We start from the raw sequence: 16,516 nt of genomic DNA, 5'->3' as shown, positions 1-16,516 counted from the left end.
CAGTTTATGCATGTTCTACGTACACCTCACCTTGAGGCAGCTCATTCTGTTCTTCACTACCTCAAAGGTTCACATGGTAAGGGGATATTGTTTAGACGTCATGGCAACTTGCGTGTTGAAGCCTATACTGAAGCAGATTGGATAGGGTCTCTGACAAATCAACGATCTACTTCAGGATATTACACATTTGTTGGAGGTAATCTTGTTTTATGGCGAAGCAACAGTCTGTAGTCTGTAGTAGTGATAAGTGCTGAAATATGCATTATTCGGTCCTTAATCTTCATTAGTTAGTAACTTAATTTATCTTTACTTTCTCATTTTAATCTCGATTTGTTTTATTCTCTACTTTTAGATACTGGAGATCAAACAAGGTTAATTCTAATGCCTTAAAGATTGAAAGATGCCAAGCCTTGGGAGAGCAATAGAAAAGAAGCTTAAAAGCCAAAATCAGAGTCAGTCTGATCGATCGGATTGTCTGTTCGGATCCGATCGAACGGACTTCTGACACGATTGATCGGATACGGGCCTAACAGTTGCGAAATTCAGATTTTAAGCCTTGATCCAAGGGGGCTCGGTGTGCAATCCATCAGGTGTCCTTGTGTACTGGGTCTGACCATTATGGGACCATTAGAGTCACCTATAAATAGAAGATATAGCCCAATTTGAAAGGGTTCTGGTTCTTAATTATTTTAGGGATTGAATTGGGGGAAATTGGAGATCTACAATTAGGGGTTTTTCTCTCTCTCTAGGGTATGCTCTCAAAGAAGAAGAGGAAGATGAAGCCAAACATGGAGATGGGAATTAAGGCTATGAAGATCACATCCATCACCTCTATGTCCGGCTAAATCATCACTTAGGGCTTGGATGAGCCCTAAGCTTTTATAATTGTATCTCTTGTCTTTCAATTTTGGGGAATTATAAGTTGTGTATATTTTTGCTTGGTCTTGTGAATTCTAACTTGGTTGTACCAAGGTTTATATTGATAATTCTTTCAATTGATCCTCTAATTGATTATATGTTATCGTATGTGTGGTTGATTAAGGATTAATCTCTACATTGAGTACTTTTTGTAATTGTGCTTAATGATGGCCACGCATTGTTCTTATTGGATATAATTGCTCTTAGTTTGATGGATTATGCTTAGTCTTGATAGGTTGTTCTACATATTAGATTTATGGTAGTTAGGTAGACAATTCACACTTAAATTTGTGATGCAATTCCATGAGTTTAGTGGTGAAATCCATGCCCTAAGTCCCTCACACCATTACATTACTCCAATCTCTTTTCATATAATCTCATTTGCAATTTACATTTAATTGAATTTCAACAATTAGTTTAATCAACCAATCATCATCTTTTCAATCTCACGCTGATTAATACTAAGTTCAATCCAAGCCTATAATCCCTGTGGACGATCCCTACTCGCTATACTCACATATAGTTGTGTAGTGGCTTTTATAAATTTAAAAGTTGGTGTTCTCATTTGCCACATTTTATACATCTATTTAGTTACACCTCCAAGGTCACATCAAGCTTTTGGCGCCGTTGCCGGGGATTGTTGCGGTTCAATTGGAATAGAATTTAATATTAGTGTTCATTTGATTGCTAATTTAGGAATCATTTCACATCATTCTCTTATTATTGTTTTTGTGTGCAATCAGGTACTTGATTGAAAGAGAAGCAAGCTTGGGATCATAGCATTGTGCATTGGACCTTTGTGAGCATATCTTGAACTCTTGAACTTCATTTGTGCACTTTTTAGTTTGATAATTCGATAGTCCTTGTCGAGGCTATCAATTGTTTACTTTCTTGTTCAAGCATCGGTCCTTGTTGTGGCCAATTTAAATTTAGCATTGTGATATTGTTGAATTGAGGATAACGGGATCATCGTATGTGGATGTTTTGGTGGTGAAGTTGTTGTGATTGCGTTGTTTGTGTGCTTTGTTGTGTATACTTGTAAGGAGATCTCTTCATAATCCTCTCGTTCCCCTTGACCTAGAAATTGAATCTTTTCTTAAAGAATTGAGAGATCGTAGAAGGAGACCTCTTCCCATTCACAACCATCCAATTAATTCAATGGCATAAAATGACATTCCTCCGGTTCTTCCCGAACCACCTCATGTAGCACATCCTCTTCCTAATCCTCCCATGGTTCTTCGAGATCACTACACTCCAAATGTTTATAATGCTCCCACATGTTACCGTTTACCAAATGTCCGGGCTAATCATTACAAAATCAAGCCCGGAATATTCCAAATGTGTCCATCATTTAGAGGTTTTTCCCATGAAGATCCGTATAAACACTTGGATGAGTTCTTAGAGGTATGTTCCACCGTGAAAATCACCGATTTTTCGGAAGAAGCTTTAAGGATGAAACTTTTCCCTTTCTCACTCCGAGAAAAGACGAAGTATTGGTTCAACAACCTCGAGGCGAATACAATTACTTCTTGGAATCAAATGCAATAAGAATTTCTAACAAAAAGTACTACCCCGCAAGTAGAACAAATCAAATGCGGACAGCCATTACGGGATTTTCTCAAAATGATGGGGAGCCATTCCATGAGGCTTGGGAACGATTGAATGATTTGCTAAGGAAGTGTCCACATCATGACCTTCCAAAATGGCAACTTGTTCAATGTTTCTATGAAAGCTTGTCCGACACTCATAGGCAAATGGTAAATGCCTCATGTGGAGGTACTTTCTTGCTAAAACATGAAGATGACCTTTAGATTCTCTTTGATAATTTGAGTGAAAATTTCATGCATCGTGTTTCTTCTACTCGATCGGGTCGTGTGCCAATGTTAGGGGGAAAGAAAACTGAAAATCTTTATCACATTGATAAATCTATGGAGGTAGCCGCGCAAGTCAAAAATCTCACTCAAAGGTTTGACCAATTCTTGATGAGTCAAACCTCGGTAACTCCATCATCCTCTTCACTCCAAATTCAAAGTGAAACGTACTTTCTTTCGCTTTTTCGTATTCCAGCCTCTACTGTTGGAAGACTAGAAATGCTCCAACGTAATTTCCTTTGGGGGGGTCGCGGAGAAGAGTTCAAGTATCATCTTGTCAAATGGGAACAGGTTTGCAGGCCTATTCGGTTGGGAGGGCTTGGAATTAGGAGATTGGCCCTTTTCAATTGTGCTCTTCTTGGTAAGTGGCTTTGGAGATTTGGTAAGGAAAGGCATAGATTATGGAGAAGGGTTATCTCATGTCGCTTTGGGGAGGGGAGAGGAGGGTGGTCAGTTAGACCAGTCAGGTCTGTTAGCGAAGTGGGGGCGTGGAGGGCCATTGGTAAGGGGTGGGATGCCTTTTCCAAACATATTAGATTCAAAGTTCGGGATGGAAGAACTGTCCGGTTTTGGGAGGATCCATGGTGTGATGATAGGCCTTTGGCCCTATTGTTTCCCAGGCTTTCAGGATTGTTGTTCACAAACATGCTATGGTTGCTGACTACTATCGCCTTGATAGTGGAAGGTTGTCTTGGGATGTGCGTTTCCGGCGAGCTTTTCAGGATTGGGAGCTGGATGATGTCACTGGGTTTTTGGCTCTCCTTTACGGACAGGAGGTGGAGGGGTCTGGGCAGATTCCTTGATTTGGGTGCCTTCTTCTCAGGGGATGTTCCAGGTCCGGTCCTTTTTTGTGTGCCTTTCTGGGTTTCATGGTACCTCATTCCCATGGAAGACGGTGTGGAGGTCTAAGGCGCCTCTTAGGGTGGCCTTTTTTGTGTGGACTGCAGCTTGGAGTAAGATTTTGACTTTGGACAATTTGAGGAAGCGAAGGCATATCATTGTTAATAGGTGTTGTCTTTGCAAGATTAATGGGGAGTCGGTGGATCATCTTTTGTTGCACTATCCTGTGGCTCATGATTGTTGGAGTTTGATGTTTGGCCTGTTTGGTATTCATTGGGTCATGCCTCGGTCATCTTGGGAGTTGTTAGATATGTGGAGGGGCCAATGGGTGGGGGCTCAGGCCAGTGTTTTTTAGAAGGTGATCCCTTTTTGTATTTGGTGGAGCCTTTGGAGAGAGCGTAATGGAAGATCTTTTGAGGGAAAGGAATCCTCCATTGGGGTGTTAAAATTTTCTATCATTTGTAATTTGTTTTGTTGGGGTCAGGGGAGAGATTACTCCTCTCTTGAGGAGATTGTTGATTTTATGAGCTCTTTGAGTTCATAGGCTCCGTTTTGTCTTTGTATAGTTTGGGACGCGTTCCCTTTTTGGACGCTTTTAATACAATTTACTTATCAAAAAAAAAAAATTTGTCCCTATGGACAATCAATCTCAAGTTAAGAGCAAGTGAATGCCACATTCTCTCACCAGGGTAACAATCCTTTCTCTAACACCTACAATCCCAGGTGGAGAGATCATCCGAATTTCTCATGGAGAAATCAGGGAGCGAGTGTAAATCCTCCTCAAGAAAAATATGTTCCACCTCATCTCCAAAATTCTCAATCTCAATCATATCATCGACCGAAATATTCTCATCATCAAAATGTTGGTAACTCTTCAAATTCACATCATCAAGCTCCTAATTTCCAATCATACTCAAATGCTTCTCAAGCACCTCAAAGGAATTCCACTTTTAAAAACAAGGTGTTGGCCGCTTTAGGTAACCTCAAGGCAAATACACAATTGCTTCATTCTCATTCCCAATCAATTGCAAAACTTGAATCCCAAATCGGGCAAATTGCAAATTCCATGAGTGCAAGGGAGAAAGAGAAGTTGCCTAGTCAACCCGAGCCAAACCCAAAGACTCATTACATGGTGGAATCCAATCCCACATTGGGACCTTCCACACATGAGCAAGTTCAAGCCATTACAACCTTCAGAAGTGGTAGGATAATTGATAATACAATGAAAGAGATGCCAAGTGAAGATAGTGAGCTGGTGCGAAATTGTGAGAAGCCATTACCAAATACTCCATTCAATCCACAAGCCATTTCATCTCATGAAAATGTTAAAGAAGGAACTCCATTGTTATCCCCATTGCCTCCACCTTTAGGAAAACCTTATGAGCCAAAAGCTCCATTTCCTCAAGCTTTAAAAGGACTCTCCCTCCCGGGACGTCAAACGGAGAAAATCAATGACATAATGGAAGTTTTCAAACAAGTGAAAATCAATCTTCCTCTTCTTGATGCCATTCGTCAAATTCTACCTTATGCCAAGTTCTTGAAGGACTTGTGTACTCAAAAGAGGAAGTCAAAAGGTCAAGTTCCGAAGAAAGTGATTCTTACCGAGCAAGTGAGCTCAATCATCAAACATAATACTCCTCCAAAATCCAAAGATCCCGGTGCTCCCACCATTTCTTGCATCATTGGGGATCATAAAATTCATAAGGCTCTTTTGAACTTAGGAGCAAGTGTTAATCTCATTCCATACTTGGTCTATTGTCAATTGGGGTTAGGCGATCTCAAACCAACATCGGTAGTGCTTCAACTCGCAGATAGGTCAACAAAACCACCACTGGGAATAGTTGAGGACATCCTCATCAAGGTGGACAAATTCTACTTCCCCGATGATTTTGTAGTTCTTAACACAGAACCGGTGCCTACCAACCATCTTAGGTCGACCTTTCCGTGCCACCGCTAATGCCACAGTCAATTGTCGGTCAGGTATCACGGATATCTCTTTTGGTAATATGATGGTTAAGTTGATGTCTTCAATGCAAGCCAACATCCCATAGATGAAGGAGAGTGTTTCCTAGTTGATGTAACTAATGATCTTGTCCAAGAATCTCTTCCTTCTATCCTCTCAAAAGATCTATTAAAAGCATGTCTTGCTCACTTCAATATGGATGCTTTTGATATTGATAGCTCAATTTGTGAAGTGAATGCTTTGATGGATACCGTTGCCTTAACGGATTATCCTCCATGGAAAACTCCAAGGGAACCACTCCCTCCACTCTCAAGTACTCCTCAGGTACCGTCCCTTGTCTCACCACGTACTCTAGAGCTCAAGCCACTCCCATCCAATCTCAAGTATGCCTTTCTTGGCCCAAATGATACTCTTCCGGTCATCATAGCTTCTAATATACCAAATGACCAAGAAGAAAGTCTTTTGGATGTGCTTAAGGAAAATAAAGAAGCCATAGGATGGAGTGTAGCCGACTTGAAGGGCATCAATCCTTCCATTTGCATGCATCGCATTCATATGGAGGACGATGCCAAACCTTTTCAAGATGCTTAAAAAAGGTTGAATCCTAATACGAAAGAAGTGGTCAAACTATCGGATGCCGGAATCATCTATCCTATTTCCGATAGTAAGTGGGTGAGTCCTACTCAAGTTGTTCCTAAAAAGTCAGGAAATCACTGTTGTAGAGAGCTCCAAGGGAGAATTAATTTCAAAATGCACGACCACCTCATGGCATGTGTGCATTGGTTATAGGAAGCTAAATTCCGCCACTAGAAAAGACCGTCTTCCATTGCCCTTCATTAACCAAATTCTAGAGCAATTCACTGGGCAAAGCCACTATTGCTTTCTAAATGGATACTCCAGGTATAATCACGTAGCCATTGACCCTCTCGATCAAGAAAAACTACCTTCACTTGTCCATTCGATACATTTGCATATCGACAGATGCCATTTGGATTGTGCAATGCTCCTGCCACTTTCCAACGGTGTATAATGTCAATATTTTCGGACATGATAGAAAATTTTCTCGAAGTCTTCATGGATGATTTCTGAGTCTTTAGGTCTACATTCGACTCATGTCATCATCACCTATCCCAAGTTCTTCAAAGGTGTCAAAAGACAAATCTTATTCTTAGTTAGGAGAAGAGCCACTTTATGGTTCAAGAAGGGATTGCGCTAGATCATGTTATATCAAAGAGGGGAATAGATTTAGATAAAGCCAAGGTCGAACTCATTGCCGATGTTCCTCCACCTTCTACGGTGAGAGAGATTCACTCATTTTTAGGACATATCGGCTTCTATCACCGATTCACCAAAGCCTTTAGCAAAATTGCAAGACCCTTGTGCAACCCTTTGCTAAGGAGACACCATTTGTCTTTAATGATGCATGCCTTGATGCATTCTAAAAGCTCCGTTCTCTTCTCTCATCCACTCCAATCATGCAACCTCTCAATTGGGCTAACAATATGTAAGTTTAGGAGTGTGATAAGCGCTAAATATGCATTATTCAGTCCTTAATCTTCATTAGTTAGTAACTTAGTTTATTTTTACTTTCCCGTTTTAATCTTGATTTGTTTTATTCTCTACTTTTAGATACTAGAGATCAAACAAGGTTAATTCCAATGTCTTAAAGATTGAAAGATGCCAAGCCTTGGGAGAGCAATAGAAAAGAAGCTTAAAAGCCAAAATCAGAGACAGTCCGATTGATCGAATTGTCTATTCGGATCCGATCAAACGGACTTCTGACACGATCGATCGGATACGGCCCTTACAGCTGCGAAATTCAGATTTTAAGCCTTGATCCAAGGGGGCTCAGTGTGCAATCCATCAGGCGTCCTTGTGTACTGGGTCTGACTATTATGGGAGCATTAGAGTCACCTATAAATAGAAGATATAGCCCAATTTGAAAGGGTTCTGGTTCTTAATTATTTTAGGGATTGAATTGGGGGAAGTTGGAGATCTACAATTTGGGGTTTTTCTCTCTCTCTCCGGGGTTTGCTCTCAAAGAAGAAGAGGAAGATGAAGCCAAGCATAGAGATGGGAATTGAGGCCATGAAGATCACATCCGTCACCTCCATGTCCGGCTAAATCATCACTTAAGGCTTGGATGAGCCCTAAGCTTGTATAATTGTATCTCGTCTTTCAATTTTGGGGAATTATAAGTTGTGTATATTTTTGCTTGGTCTTGTGAATTCTAACTTGGTTGTACCAAGGTTTATATTGATAATTCTTTCAAATTGATCCTGTAATTGATTATGTGTTGTCTTATGTGTGGTTGATTGAGGATTGATCTCTCCATTGAGTACTTTTTGTGATTGTGCTTAATGATGGCCATGCATTGTTCTTATTGGATATAATTGCTCTTTGTTTAATGGATTATGCTTAGTCTTGATAGGTTGTTCTACATTTTAGATTAATGGTAGTTAGGTAGACAATTCACACTTGAATTTGATAATTCATGCTTATTCATTGCAATTGTATTATCTACTTGGTCATTGATGTGTGTTTGTGGCCACATTTTCATTACAACTTGTGTTTCCCCATTAGTTGAAGGCATTTGATGCAATTCCATGAGTTTAGTGGATGAATCCATGCCCCAAGTCCCTCACACCATTACATTACTCCAATCTCTTTTCATATAATCTCATTTGCAATTTACATTTAATTGAATTTCAACAATTAGTTTAATCAACCAATCATCATCTTCTCAATCTCACGCTCATTATTACTAAGTTCAATCCAATCCTACAATCCCTGTGGACGATCCCTACTCATTATACTCACATATAGTTGCGTAGTGGCTTTTATAAATTTAAAAGTTAGTGTTCTCATTTGCCACATTTTATACATCTATTAGTTGCACCTCCAAGGTCACATCAAGTAGCTAGATCTAGTGCAGAGGCTGAGTCCAGATCTATGGCACATGGAGTTTGTGAGTTTTATGGCTACGAACTATGTCTGGTGAGTTAGGTTATCCTGTTCGCAAGTCAATGAAGTTGTATTGTGACAACAGGCTGCTATTAGCATTGTCCAAATCCAGTTCAACATGACAGGACAAAGCACATTGAAGTCGACAGACACTTCATGAAGGAAAAGCTTCGTCTTATATTGATTTGTACTCCATATGTCAACACACATGATCAAGTTGTTGATGTTTTGACTAAAGGTGTGAGCAAGAGTTGCTTGCAAAATATGTTAGTAAAGTTGTGCATGATAGATATCTTTGCACCAGCTTGAGGGGGACTGTTGTCAAGGGCTTATTTGTTATTGCTTATATGATGTTGGGCATTTATGTGTAATTTCTGAAACTTGTTAGTTGGGAGACTGATTTACCTATCTCTTACGTGCCCGGATATTGCCTACATTGTTAGTGTGATTAGTCAGCTTATGTATGCTCCACGTACACCTCACCTTGAGGCAACTCATCGTATTCTTCGCTACCTCAAGGGTTCACCTGATAAGGGGATATTGTTTGGACATCATGGCCACTTGCGTTTTGAAGCCTATACTGATGTTGATTGGGCAGGGTCTGTGACAAATCAACGATCTACTTCAAGATATTGCACATTTGTTGGAAGTTAACTTGTTTCATGGCGAAGCAAGATGCAGTCAGTAGTAGCTAGATCTAGTGCAGAGGCTGAGTTCAAATCCATGGCACATGAAGTTTGTGAAGTTTTATGGCTACGAACTATGTTTGGTGAGTTAAGTTATCCTGTTCGCAAGTCAATGAAGTTGTATTGTGACAACAAGGCTGCTAATGCATTGCCCACAATCCAGTTCAACATGACAAAACAAATCACATTTAAGTCAATCGACATTTCATCAAGGAAAAGCTTCGTCTTGGGCTGATTTGTACTCTATACGTCAACACACGTGATCAAGTGCATGTGATCAAGTTGCTGATGTTTTGACTAAGGGAGAGCAAGACTTGCTTGCAAAATATGTTAGTCAAACTGGGCATGATAGATATCTTTGCACCAGCTTAAGGGGGAGTGTTGTCAGGGGCTTATTTGTTATTACTTATATAATGTTGGGTGTTTATGTGTAATTTCTGAAACTCGTTAGTATAAATAGAATGTGGTGGAAGGATGAATATATTTATTCATTCTTTTTCTCTTTCCCCATCTCTCTCTCTCTTTTTCTCTCATCCTCTTTCTTCTCTTTTTCTTCTTCTTCTTCCTATACTTTACTCCTGATTTCATTATCTCTTAAAGTCAACACACACCTCATTAGGGCACCTCTAGATACGAGGCATGAGGAGTTATAAATGCGTAAAGTTTGGTACACGTGAAAGGCTTTCTGCTCTCCATTTCTCTTTCTTTGCATTTGTTAGGTGGTCTGAGCGTAAAATGAATTGTGAATTTTGTACGCTTATATACCTGTAAATGTTTTACCTAGTTTTATGTGCAACCAGACATCGAAAAAATGAAAATAATGTTTTCCGAAAAGTATTTTGCATTGAAATAAACGAAGGTTAGTTTCCTTTTCCATTAAAGACAATTATATACAATCATTTCCCAATCATTCCATCCTAAAAGACAGGCGTGGTATTTTAGCATGTTATCAGTTTATATAGAATACTGCAAAATAAGTTCGTTTTTTTGTCTCATGAAGATTGTGATTAATGGCAATACCCATCAAATTCCAAACTTTCAGCAACAATACACCTTACAGTGACAACCGTTTTTGAGAGGCCAAACGAACAAATGCATGTATTATAGGCTGATAAAAAATTAAAAAAAAAAACTAGAATGATGTCAACTATTGATCTCAGCATAAAAAATTACCTGTGGAACTTGTTTGTCTGAGTTTTGAGCTTCTTCCGCTTTGGGAATTTGGTTTCCAGACGAAAAGCGACCAGAAACTTGGGATGGTCCAGATAAAGAGGACACATTTAAACCAGCTGCAGGGAAAGAGGTACTCCTTCCATCATCCAATTTCACCAGTTTTGAAGGGTGGTTTGTTGGATCTGCAGTGTCATGAACAGTGCTTGCTTTCTGAGATGACACTGAAGGCAAGCTCAAATAGATGTCATCTCTCTGCGCCTGAATCGAACTTTTAGCAACTTGAGCAGGTATATCACCAAATTTATTTATCGTATCTGGAATACCTGATAATATTGACGAGCCAGGCTGCTATTGGAAAGGGAATTAATAAATAAAATGAATTCTACAATGACATTAACAAAAACATAGAATCATTAACAGAAAATAACTAAAACCATCAGGGGAACAAATTCTCTAGCCACTAGCTGATAAATAATATATCACTCAATCGCAAAACATCAAGACACTACAACAGATCTTCCTAATTCCACATGTTCCAGGCATATAACTTTGTGCTGATTTTGTTAGGACATGAAGCATTTTGACAGTTTAAATTTATATTAGCAAAATCAAAATATATGAACTTAAATTCTATCCAAGGCAATTTAATATTAACTATACATTCTTAATCTAACTTCGGACTAGCTCATTAAGTATTCTTATTTGCTACTAATCAGACATCTCAGATGAGGATGAAAGACTCTTCTTCCAGGAAGAGAGAAGTTTAATCCATAAAACCTGCCTAAAGACAACAGGACCTTTCTCAGAGACTTATTTGTCTTTGACCATTTCTCCTATCTTGGAAACTGATAAGACATGTGGAGTTTGGCACCTGAAAGCCTTTATCTGATAAAGGAGGACGCATAAAATTTGAAGGCTGGAGGGTTGCATTTGGAGCAACCAGCTGAGTATTATGCCCTAAACTAGCAGCTCCAACCTGTCCTGTTTGCTGTAACACCGGAGGTTGCATGTGCTTCTTCATAAAAGAGGAAGCTGCTACTTGAATTTGTGGTTTGACAGACAGATTGCTCAAAGGCTGCATGTGTATGGATGGTAATGTTGAAACTCCAGTCTGCCCCCGCAACGTGGCTTGTTCTAGAACTTGCTTCTGAGCCTGATGTGGAAGCTGAATTTGAGGCTGTGTTTGAAGCTGTTGGAGTGCTGGATAGTGGCTATGAACTAAAGAATTTGTAGGCATAGAAGGCACTTGGCCTTCTTGTACTTTGGGCATCAACCCAAAATGCAACTTGTCCTGTGCAAAAGGGGGTAGCCCAGGAAGAGTTTCAACAGCTGGTCGCTGACCCGGTTGGCCATCTTGCAATGAAGTCTGTGTAAGTGGACCCGGAGCTTGCCGGATATTCGGCATCTGCAACTGCACATTTAAAAGAAAGGAAGTGTCTTTTGTCACACAATTTTGTGTATTTAGCAATAGATTTTAATAGTGACACAAAACTTTGAGGTAGTGAAACAAACCATTTGTGGGGTAACCATTCCTAGCATTATCAGTGCCTGCAAGTATAGTCAGATAGGAACTTGTAAGATACCGTATATGACACTCTCACAATCAAAATGCAATCACAATGAAGAAACTGCACAAGGGCACAAGTATAATAGTTGAGGAGAGTAAGAAATAATGGGAAGTCCAAAAGTGGATCAATCAAAAACTAACATTCATTGAGATAATTATTTACCAGGAAAAAAGAAATTCCTTGAGATAATTAGGAAGAAAAAGAAAGAAGAACATGCATCTTCCTATTCTTCCAATTAGATTACTGCAAAACAATAATACATGCACAAATTGCAAGACACCAGACACAAAAACACACCTAGAGACCCTATTTTCTTTTAGGAACACTATCACTTGCTGTAAACTATAATTGATAATTGAACCACTACTACTACGTAGAAAGTACTCTGTCCTCAACCAGGTCAATTCAGTTTTGCTAATGAATTAAACATTCAAATAAATACTACTAGATAGAATGGGTCATACAGATTATCAGTTCAGTAAGGCAGGAACATACATCTGGGAATCCACTACACAGCCTTATATAGAAACTGAGATTAGTGAGAGTAAAGATAAAATAGTGGAATAGGATGAGAGGAACAGCATTTAATCAACTTGACTCTGATATTAAGAAGATGGAAGCTCTTCAAATGAAATTACTTCATGTAGAGCTATTTACTCGATCGCAGACATTTCTGGAACACCTCTAACAGATCCTATGGATGAGAAGTGCTAATGCTGCCAAAGAACAGGTTGAACACTTACAAGCTCTAGAGGAGATAGTGTGGGCTCAAAAGTCTAGAATCCAGTGGTTGACTGAGAATGATAAGTGTACAAAAATTTTCCATCAGAAGGTTAAACAGAAGAGAGCTATTAATTCCATTATTAAGCTTATATCAGAGGAAGGTAATGCTACTACAGAGCAGGTCGCAAAGGATTGGTTGGTACACTACTATGAGAAGTTGTACTCTGCAGACAAATATAGCGACATTTCAGATTTGCAGCATCCCAGAGTTTGCTCAACTTCTGAGCAAAAGGATGAATTGGAAGCAAGTGTTACTGAGGAAGAAATCAAGGGTGTTACAATGGATTTTCATCCTGATAAGGCCCCTAGGCCTAATGGTACCACTAGGTTTTACCAAAGATTCTGGAGCATAATTTAAGAGGGATGCTGTTCAAGCTGTTCAGTAGTGGTTCCAATCCTCTATGCCTTTGGGTATGAATGCTACTTTCTAAACTCTTGTTCCAAAGAAGTTAGGTAGTTGCAGAACTAATGGTTTCAGACCTATCCCCTTATGCAATACCTTATATAAAGTTGTGGCTAAGATTTTGGCAAACAGATTGGGGAAGGTTTTGAGTAATCTGGTTGGTGGTGAACAGATGGATTTCATGAAGGATAGAAAGATTCAAGGTAACATCATTTTAGTACATGATCTTAAAGGTTTTGCTAACAAGAGAGGTTATGCTTCTATGGCTCTCAAGGTAGAATTGAAGAAAGCCTATGATTCTATTTCATGGCCTTTCCTGTTCAAATTACTGCATAACTATGGTTTCGGTATTCAGTGGATAGATTGGATTGCTCAATGTGTATCCACAGCTAGATTTTCAGTCCTTGTAAATGGTGTTCCAGCTGGTTTCTTTGCTGCAGGGAAAGGAATTAGACAAGGATCCCCCCTTTCTCCTTTACTATTCACTTTAGTGACAGTATTTTTCTACTATAATGAATAGGAAGGTGGAGGAAGGTCAGATCTAGCTTTGTAAGTCTGTTGACAGAGTGGGCATGAAGCTTAATCATTGTTTCTTTGCAGATGATTTGTTTGTGCTGGTGAGAACTATTTGGGTACTGCTTCAGCTGTGATTGATACTTTTAATGAGTTTCATGAAGTTTCAAGCCTTTTTAGCAAAGAGAAGAGTCGTTTTTCTTTACTAAAGCTGTTAGAAGGAAGGGAGATTGTTGAGGTTTCTGCAATTCAGACAATGTGAGCTTCCTATGAGATACCTTGGTTCACCTTTGGTAGATAGAAGCTTAAAGAAGAACCATTGTAATGCTCTTCTTGATATGGTGGACTCCAAGCAGTCAGTTTGCAATGGCAAGCACCTATCTCTGGCTGGGAGAGTGGAATTGGTAAATCTGAGCTCACTTCTTTTTCTTATTACTGAGCTGTCTTCAATATTCTTCAAACAGTGAAGGAGGAGTTTTCTACAAGTTCATTTGAGATTCCAAAGACAATCATCATAAGCTTCACTTGCTGAGTTGGAACAATATTACAGTGCCTAAGAAAGGAGGAGAATTTGGGATCAGAAGGAAAAGGATATCAATTTTGCTGCCACTTACTCTCTGTGGGGTCTTCATTGAGAACAAGAACTCCTTTTGGATTGGCTGGTTTGTTAGTCCTAATTAGTACCAATTGGTATTTGCCTTTTTAATGTCAAAACCTGGTGTTACAGAGCTGTCAAGGGCTTATATGATCACCATTGCTGTGCAAAGTGACTTATATCATCTCACAGGGGTAGTATAGTCGTTAACCATCTTCTGACACAATTTGACAATGGTTTAAGCTATTCAGTCTGTTCAGGCTATTTTTTGTGTTAACTGAGGTTCAGCATATGAAAATTAGCTACAGGGATTTTCAGGGGTACTATGGTGATTTCACAATTGTATTATATGTTTATACACATGTTCAGATAACTGCATTGCATTGAACAGCTATGATTTAGCCTGCATTGTGAATTATACAGTCTCAGCAACAGGTTTGGGCTGAGAATGACAAGTGGCTGTTACAAGGGTATTTTGATCTTTCTACTTGACGCTCAAGTGTGTGACATGTTGTTGTGGTCCTAGAGTGAGAGTGTATATATCTCATTGCATTTCTTAATCACCAAGTCTTGGATAAGAAAGCTATTACAACCTTGATGTTGTGACCTGTAATTTCTTATATACTAGATGACAAAACAGCTGAGTTGGCAAGGGTATAATGGTCTATTCACATGAAGAACGTCATAACATTCTGTAGCCAATGATTGGCTACAGGTGCCATGTGTATATCCTTCTTGTAGTATACTCGAGAGCTTCATATGAACCAACATTTCTAAGGTCCTTGATGATGATCTGAACCTAAAATCTTCATAGAAATGTCATACAATTGATCCTTGTTGCTGTGTTCATCATGGAGTTCATTTGCTGTTTAGTTTTGCTGGTGCAAGGGCTGGTTTGAAGGTTCACTTTGAGCCTGAGCTTGCTATGGTGCTAAGTCAAGGTTAACACAGCTATAATTTGGCTATTTACATTTGCAGAGCACTTGTTCTTGAGGTTTACTATGCTACAATGATTTTTTTATCTCAGACCTGTGATTCAAGTTGTTTTCTGGTTTAGCCTTGTGATTCATTTATAGATTGTTTAAATCTTGCTATACAATGTCTAATCTACATGCTAGCAAGTTTGTATTGATGAATCAAGGCTGTTGAAGTTGGTTTTTGGACAGAACTTTGGTCACTTGTGGTTTTGACCTATCAAAACCCTAGTTCTTCATTATGTAGCTGTTGTCAAGGCCTTGTTGAGGTTGAATTGTGATTCGCATGCCATACTTATCTTGTTTATCATCTGAGCATGTTTGTAATGGTGATATAAGGCTGTGGTAGCGATCTCATAATTTTTGGGACACGAATTTTCAGATTTACCCCTCAGACCCTAGTTTCTGCAGAAAGAGTTCTAAAGGCTACCGGTGTTGTTAAAGGCACGCCTAGGCTCAAGGAGCAGGCCTAGCGCCTGTTGTCATCCCAGGCTCACTGATGTTTACTAGGCTCGCACCTCGATTGCGCCTTGTCCTGTTTGTTAGGCGCACCCACTGATTTTAAAAAAAAAAACTATGATTATTCTATTTCTTAAGCCAAAAAGGGTACTTTTGGCAACTTAATAAACATATAAGAAAGCCCAAGCATACAAGAGAAGAAACTTTTGCTCAAAAGAACAAACAAATAAGAAAGCCCAAGAGTCAAATTGTCAACCGAACAGAGAAAGAGTGATGAGACCGTGAGATGAACGACGAAGCCTTAGTTGCAGAGATGAACGACGAAGCCACATCAGTTCTTCTTTTTTTCTCTCTCCTCTCTTCTCCTCTACTCCTCTCTTCTATCTTTGTTTACATCTCTCTCTTCATCTAGTTCTCCTCTCTCAGTCTCTTTTTTTCTTTAACACTTTCTCCCTCTTCTCGTCTACTTTTCTCTCTTCATCTACTTCTTCTATCTCTACATCTTTTTTTTTTTTGCTCTGTTTTTTCTTTTCTTTTCTTGTTAACAGCCTCGTTTTTTTTTTGTTAACAGATATATTTCTTTTTGTGCTTTGTTTTGCCATTCAAAAAAACAAATTCTGCTTTGTCTTTCAAGAAAACAAATTTGTGCTCTATTTTATGGTTGTTGGATGCTTGTTTAGTTGATGGATTTGCTTTTTTATATTTGATATTATTTTTAGAATATTGATATGACTTATGAGATATGCATGTTTTTATAGTAGTTTATATTTTCAATTATGCGCCTCACTTCACTCAGGCGCGCGCCT

At 39.1% G+C, this 16,516-nt stretch overlaps 1 protein-coding gene and 1 non-coding gene across 3 annotated transcripts in view; both read right to left on the bottom strand.

Moving 5' to 3' along the window:
* Positions 1-16,516, bottom strand: part of LOC132273458 (cleavage stimulating factor 64) — a 48,127-nt gene that overhangs the window by 9,835 nt on the left and 21,776 nt on the right. Inside the window, exons 7-9 of one of the 2 annotated variants that reach the window (XM_059774420.1) lie at positions 11,928-11,963; positions 11,287-11,826; positions 10,416-10,763 (exon numbers count right to left, since the gene is read on the bottom strand). In XM_059774420.1, the coding sequence (XP_059630403.1) occupies positions 10,416-10,763; positions 11,287-11,826; positions 11,928-11,963 (924 nt within the window). The remainder of the gene's footprint in view (positions 1-10,415; positions 10,764-11,286; positions 11,827-11,927; positions 11,964-16,516) is intronic. The other variant, XM_059774421.1, reaches the window with a different exon arrangement.
* On the bottom strand, positions 2,509-2,614 carry LOC132275545 (small nucleolar RNA R71). The gene has a single exon (XR_009470674.1). It is a non-coding gene; the product is annotated as a small nucleolar RNA R71 (small nucleolar RNA).

This window comes from Cornus florida, unplaced genomic scaffold (assembly GCF_030987335.1).
Source record: "Cornus florida cultivar Cherokee Brave unplaced genomic scaffold, ASM3098733v1 CherokeeBrave_3.0.0_Hap2_Chr09, whole genome shotgun sequence".
In the NCBI taxonomy this organism is placed as follows: Eukaryota; Viridiplantae; Streptophyta; class Magnoliopsida; order Cornales; family Cornaceae; genus Cornus; species Cornus florida.
Note: the sequence above shows the minus strand (reverse complement) of the source record. Positions and strands in the feature narration are given on the sequence as shown.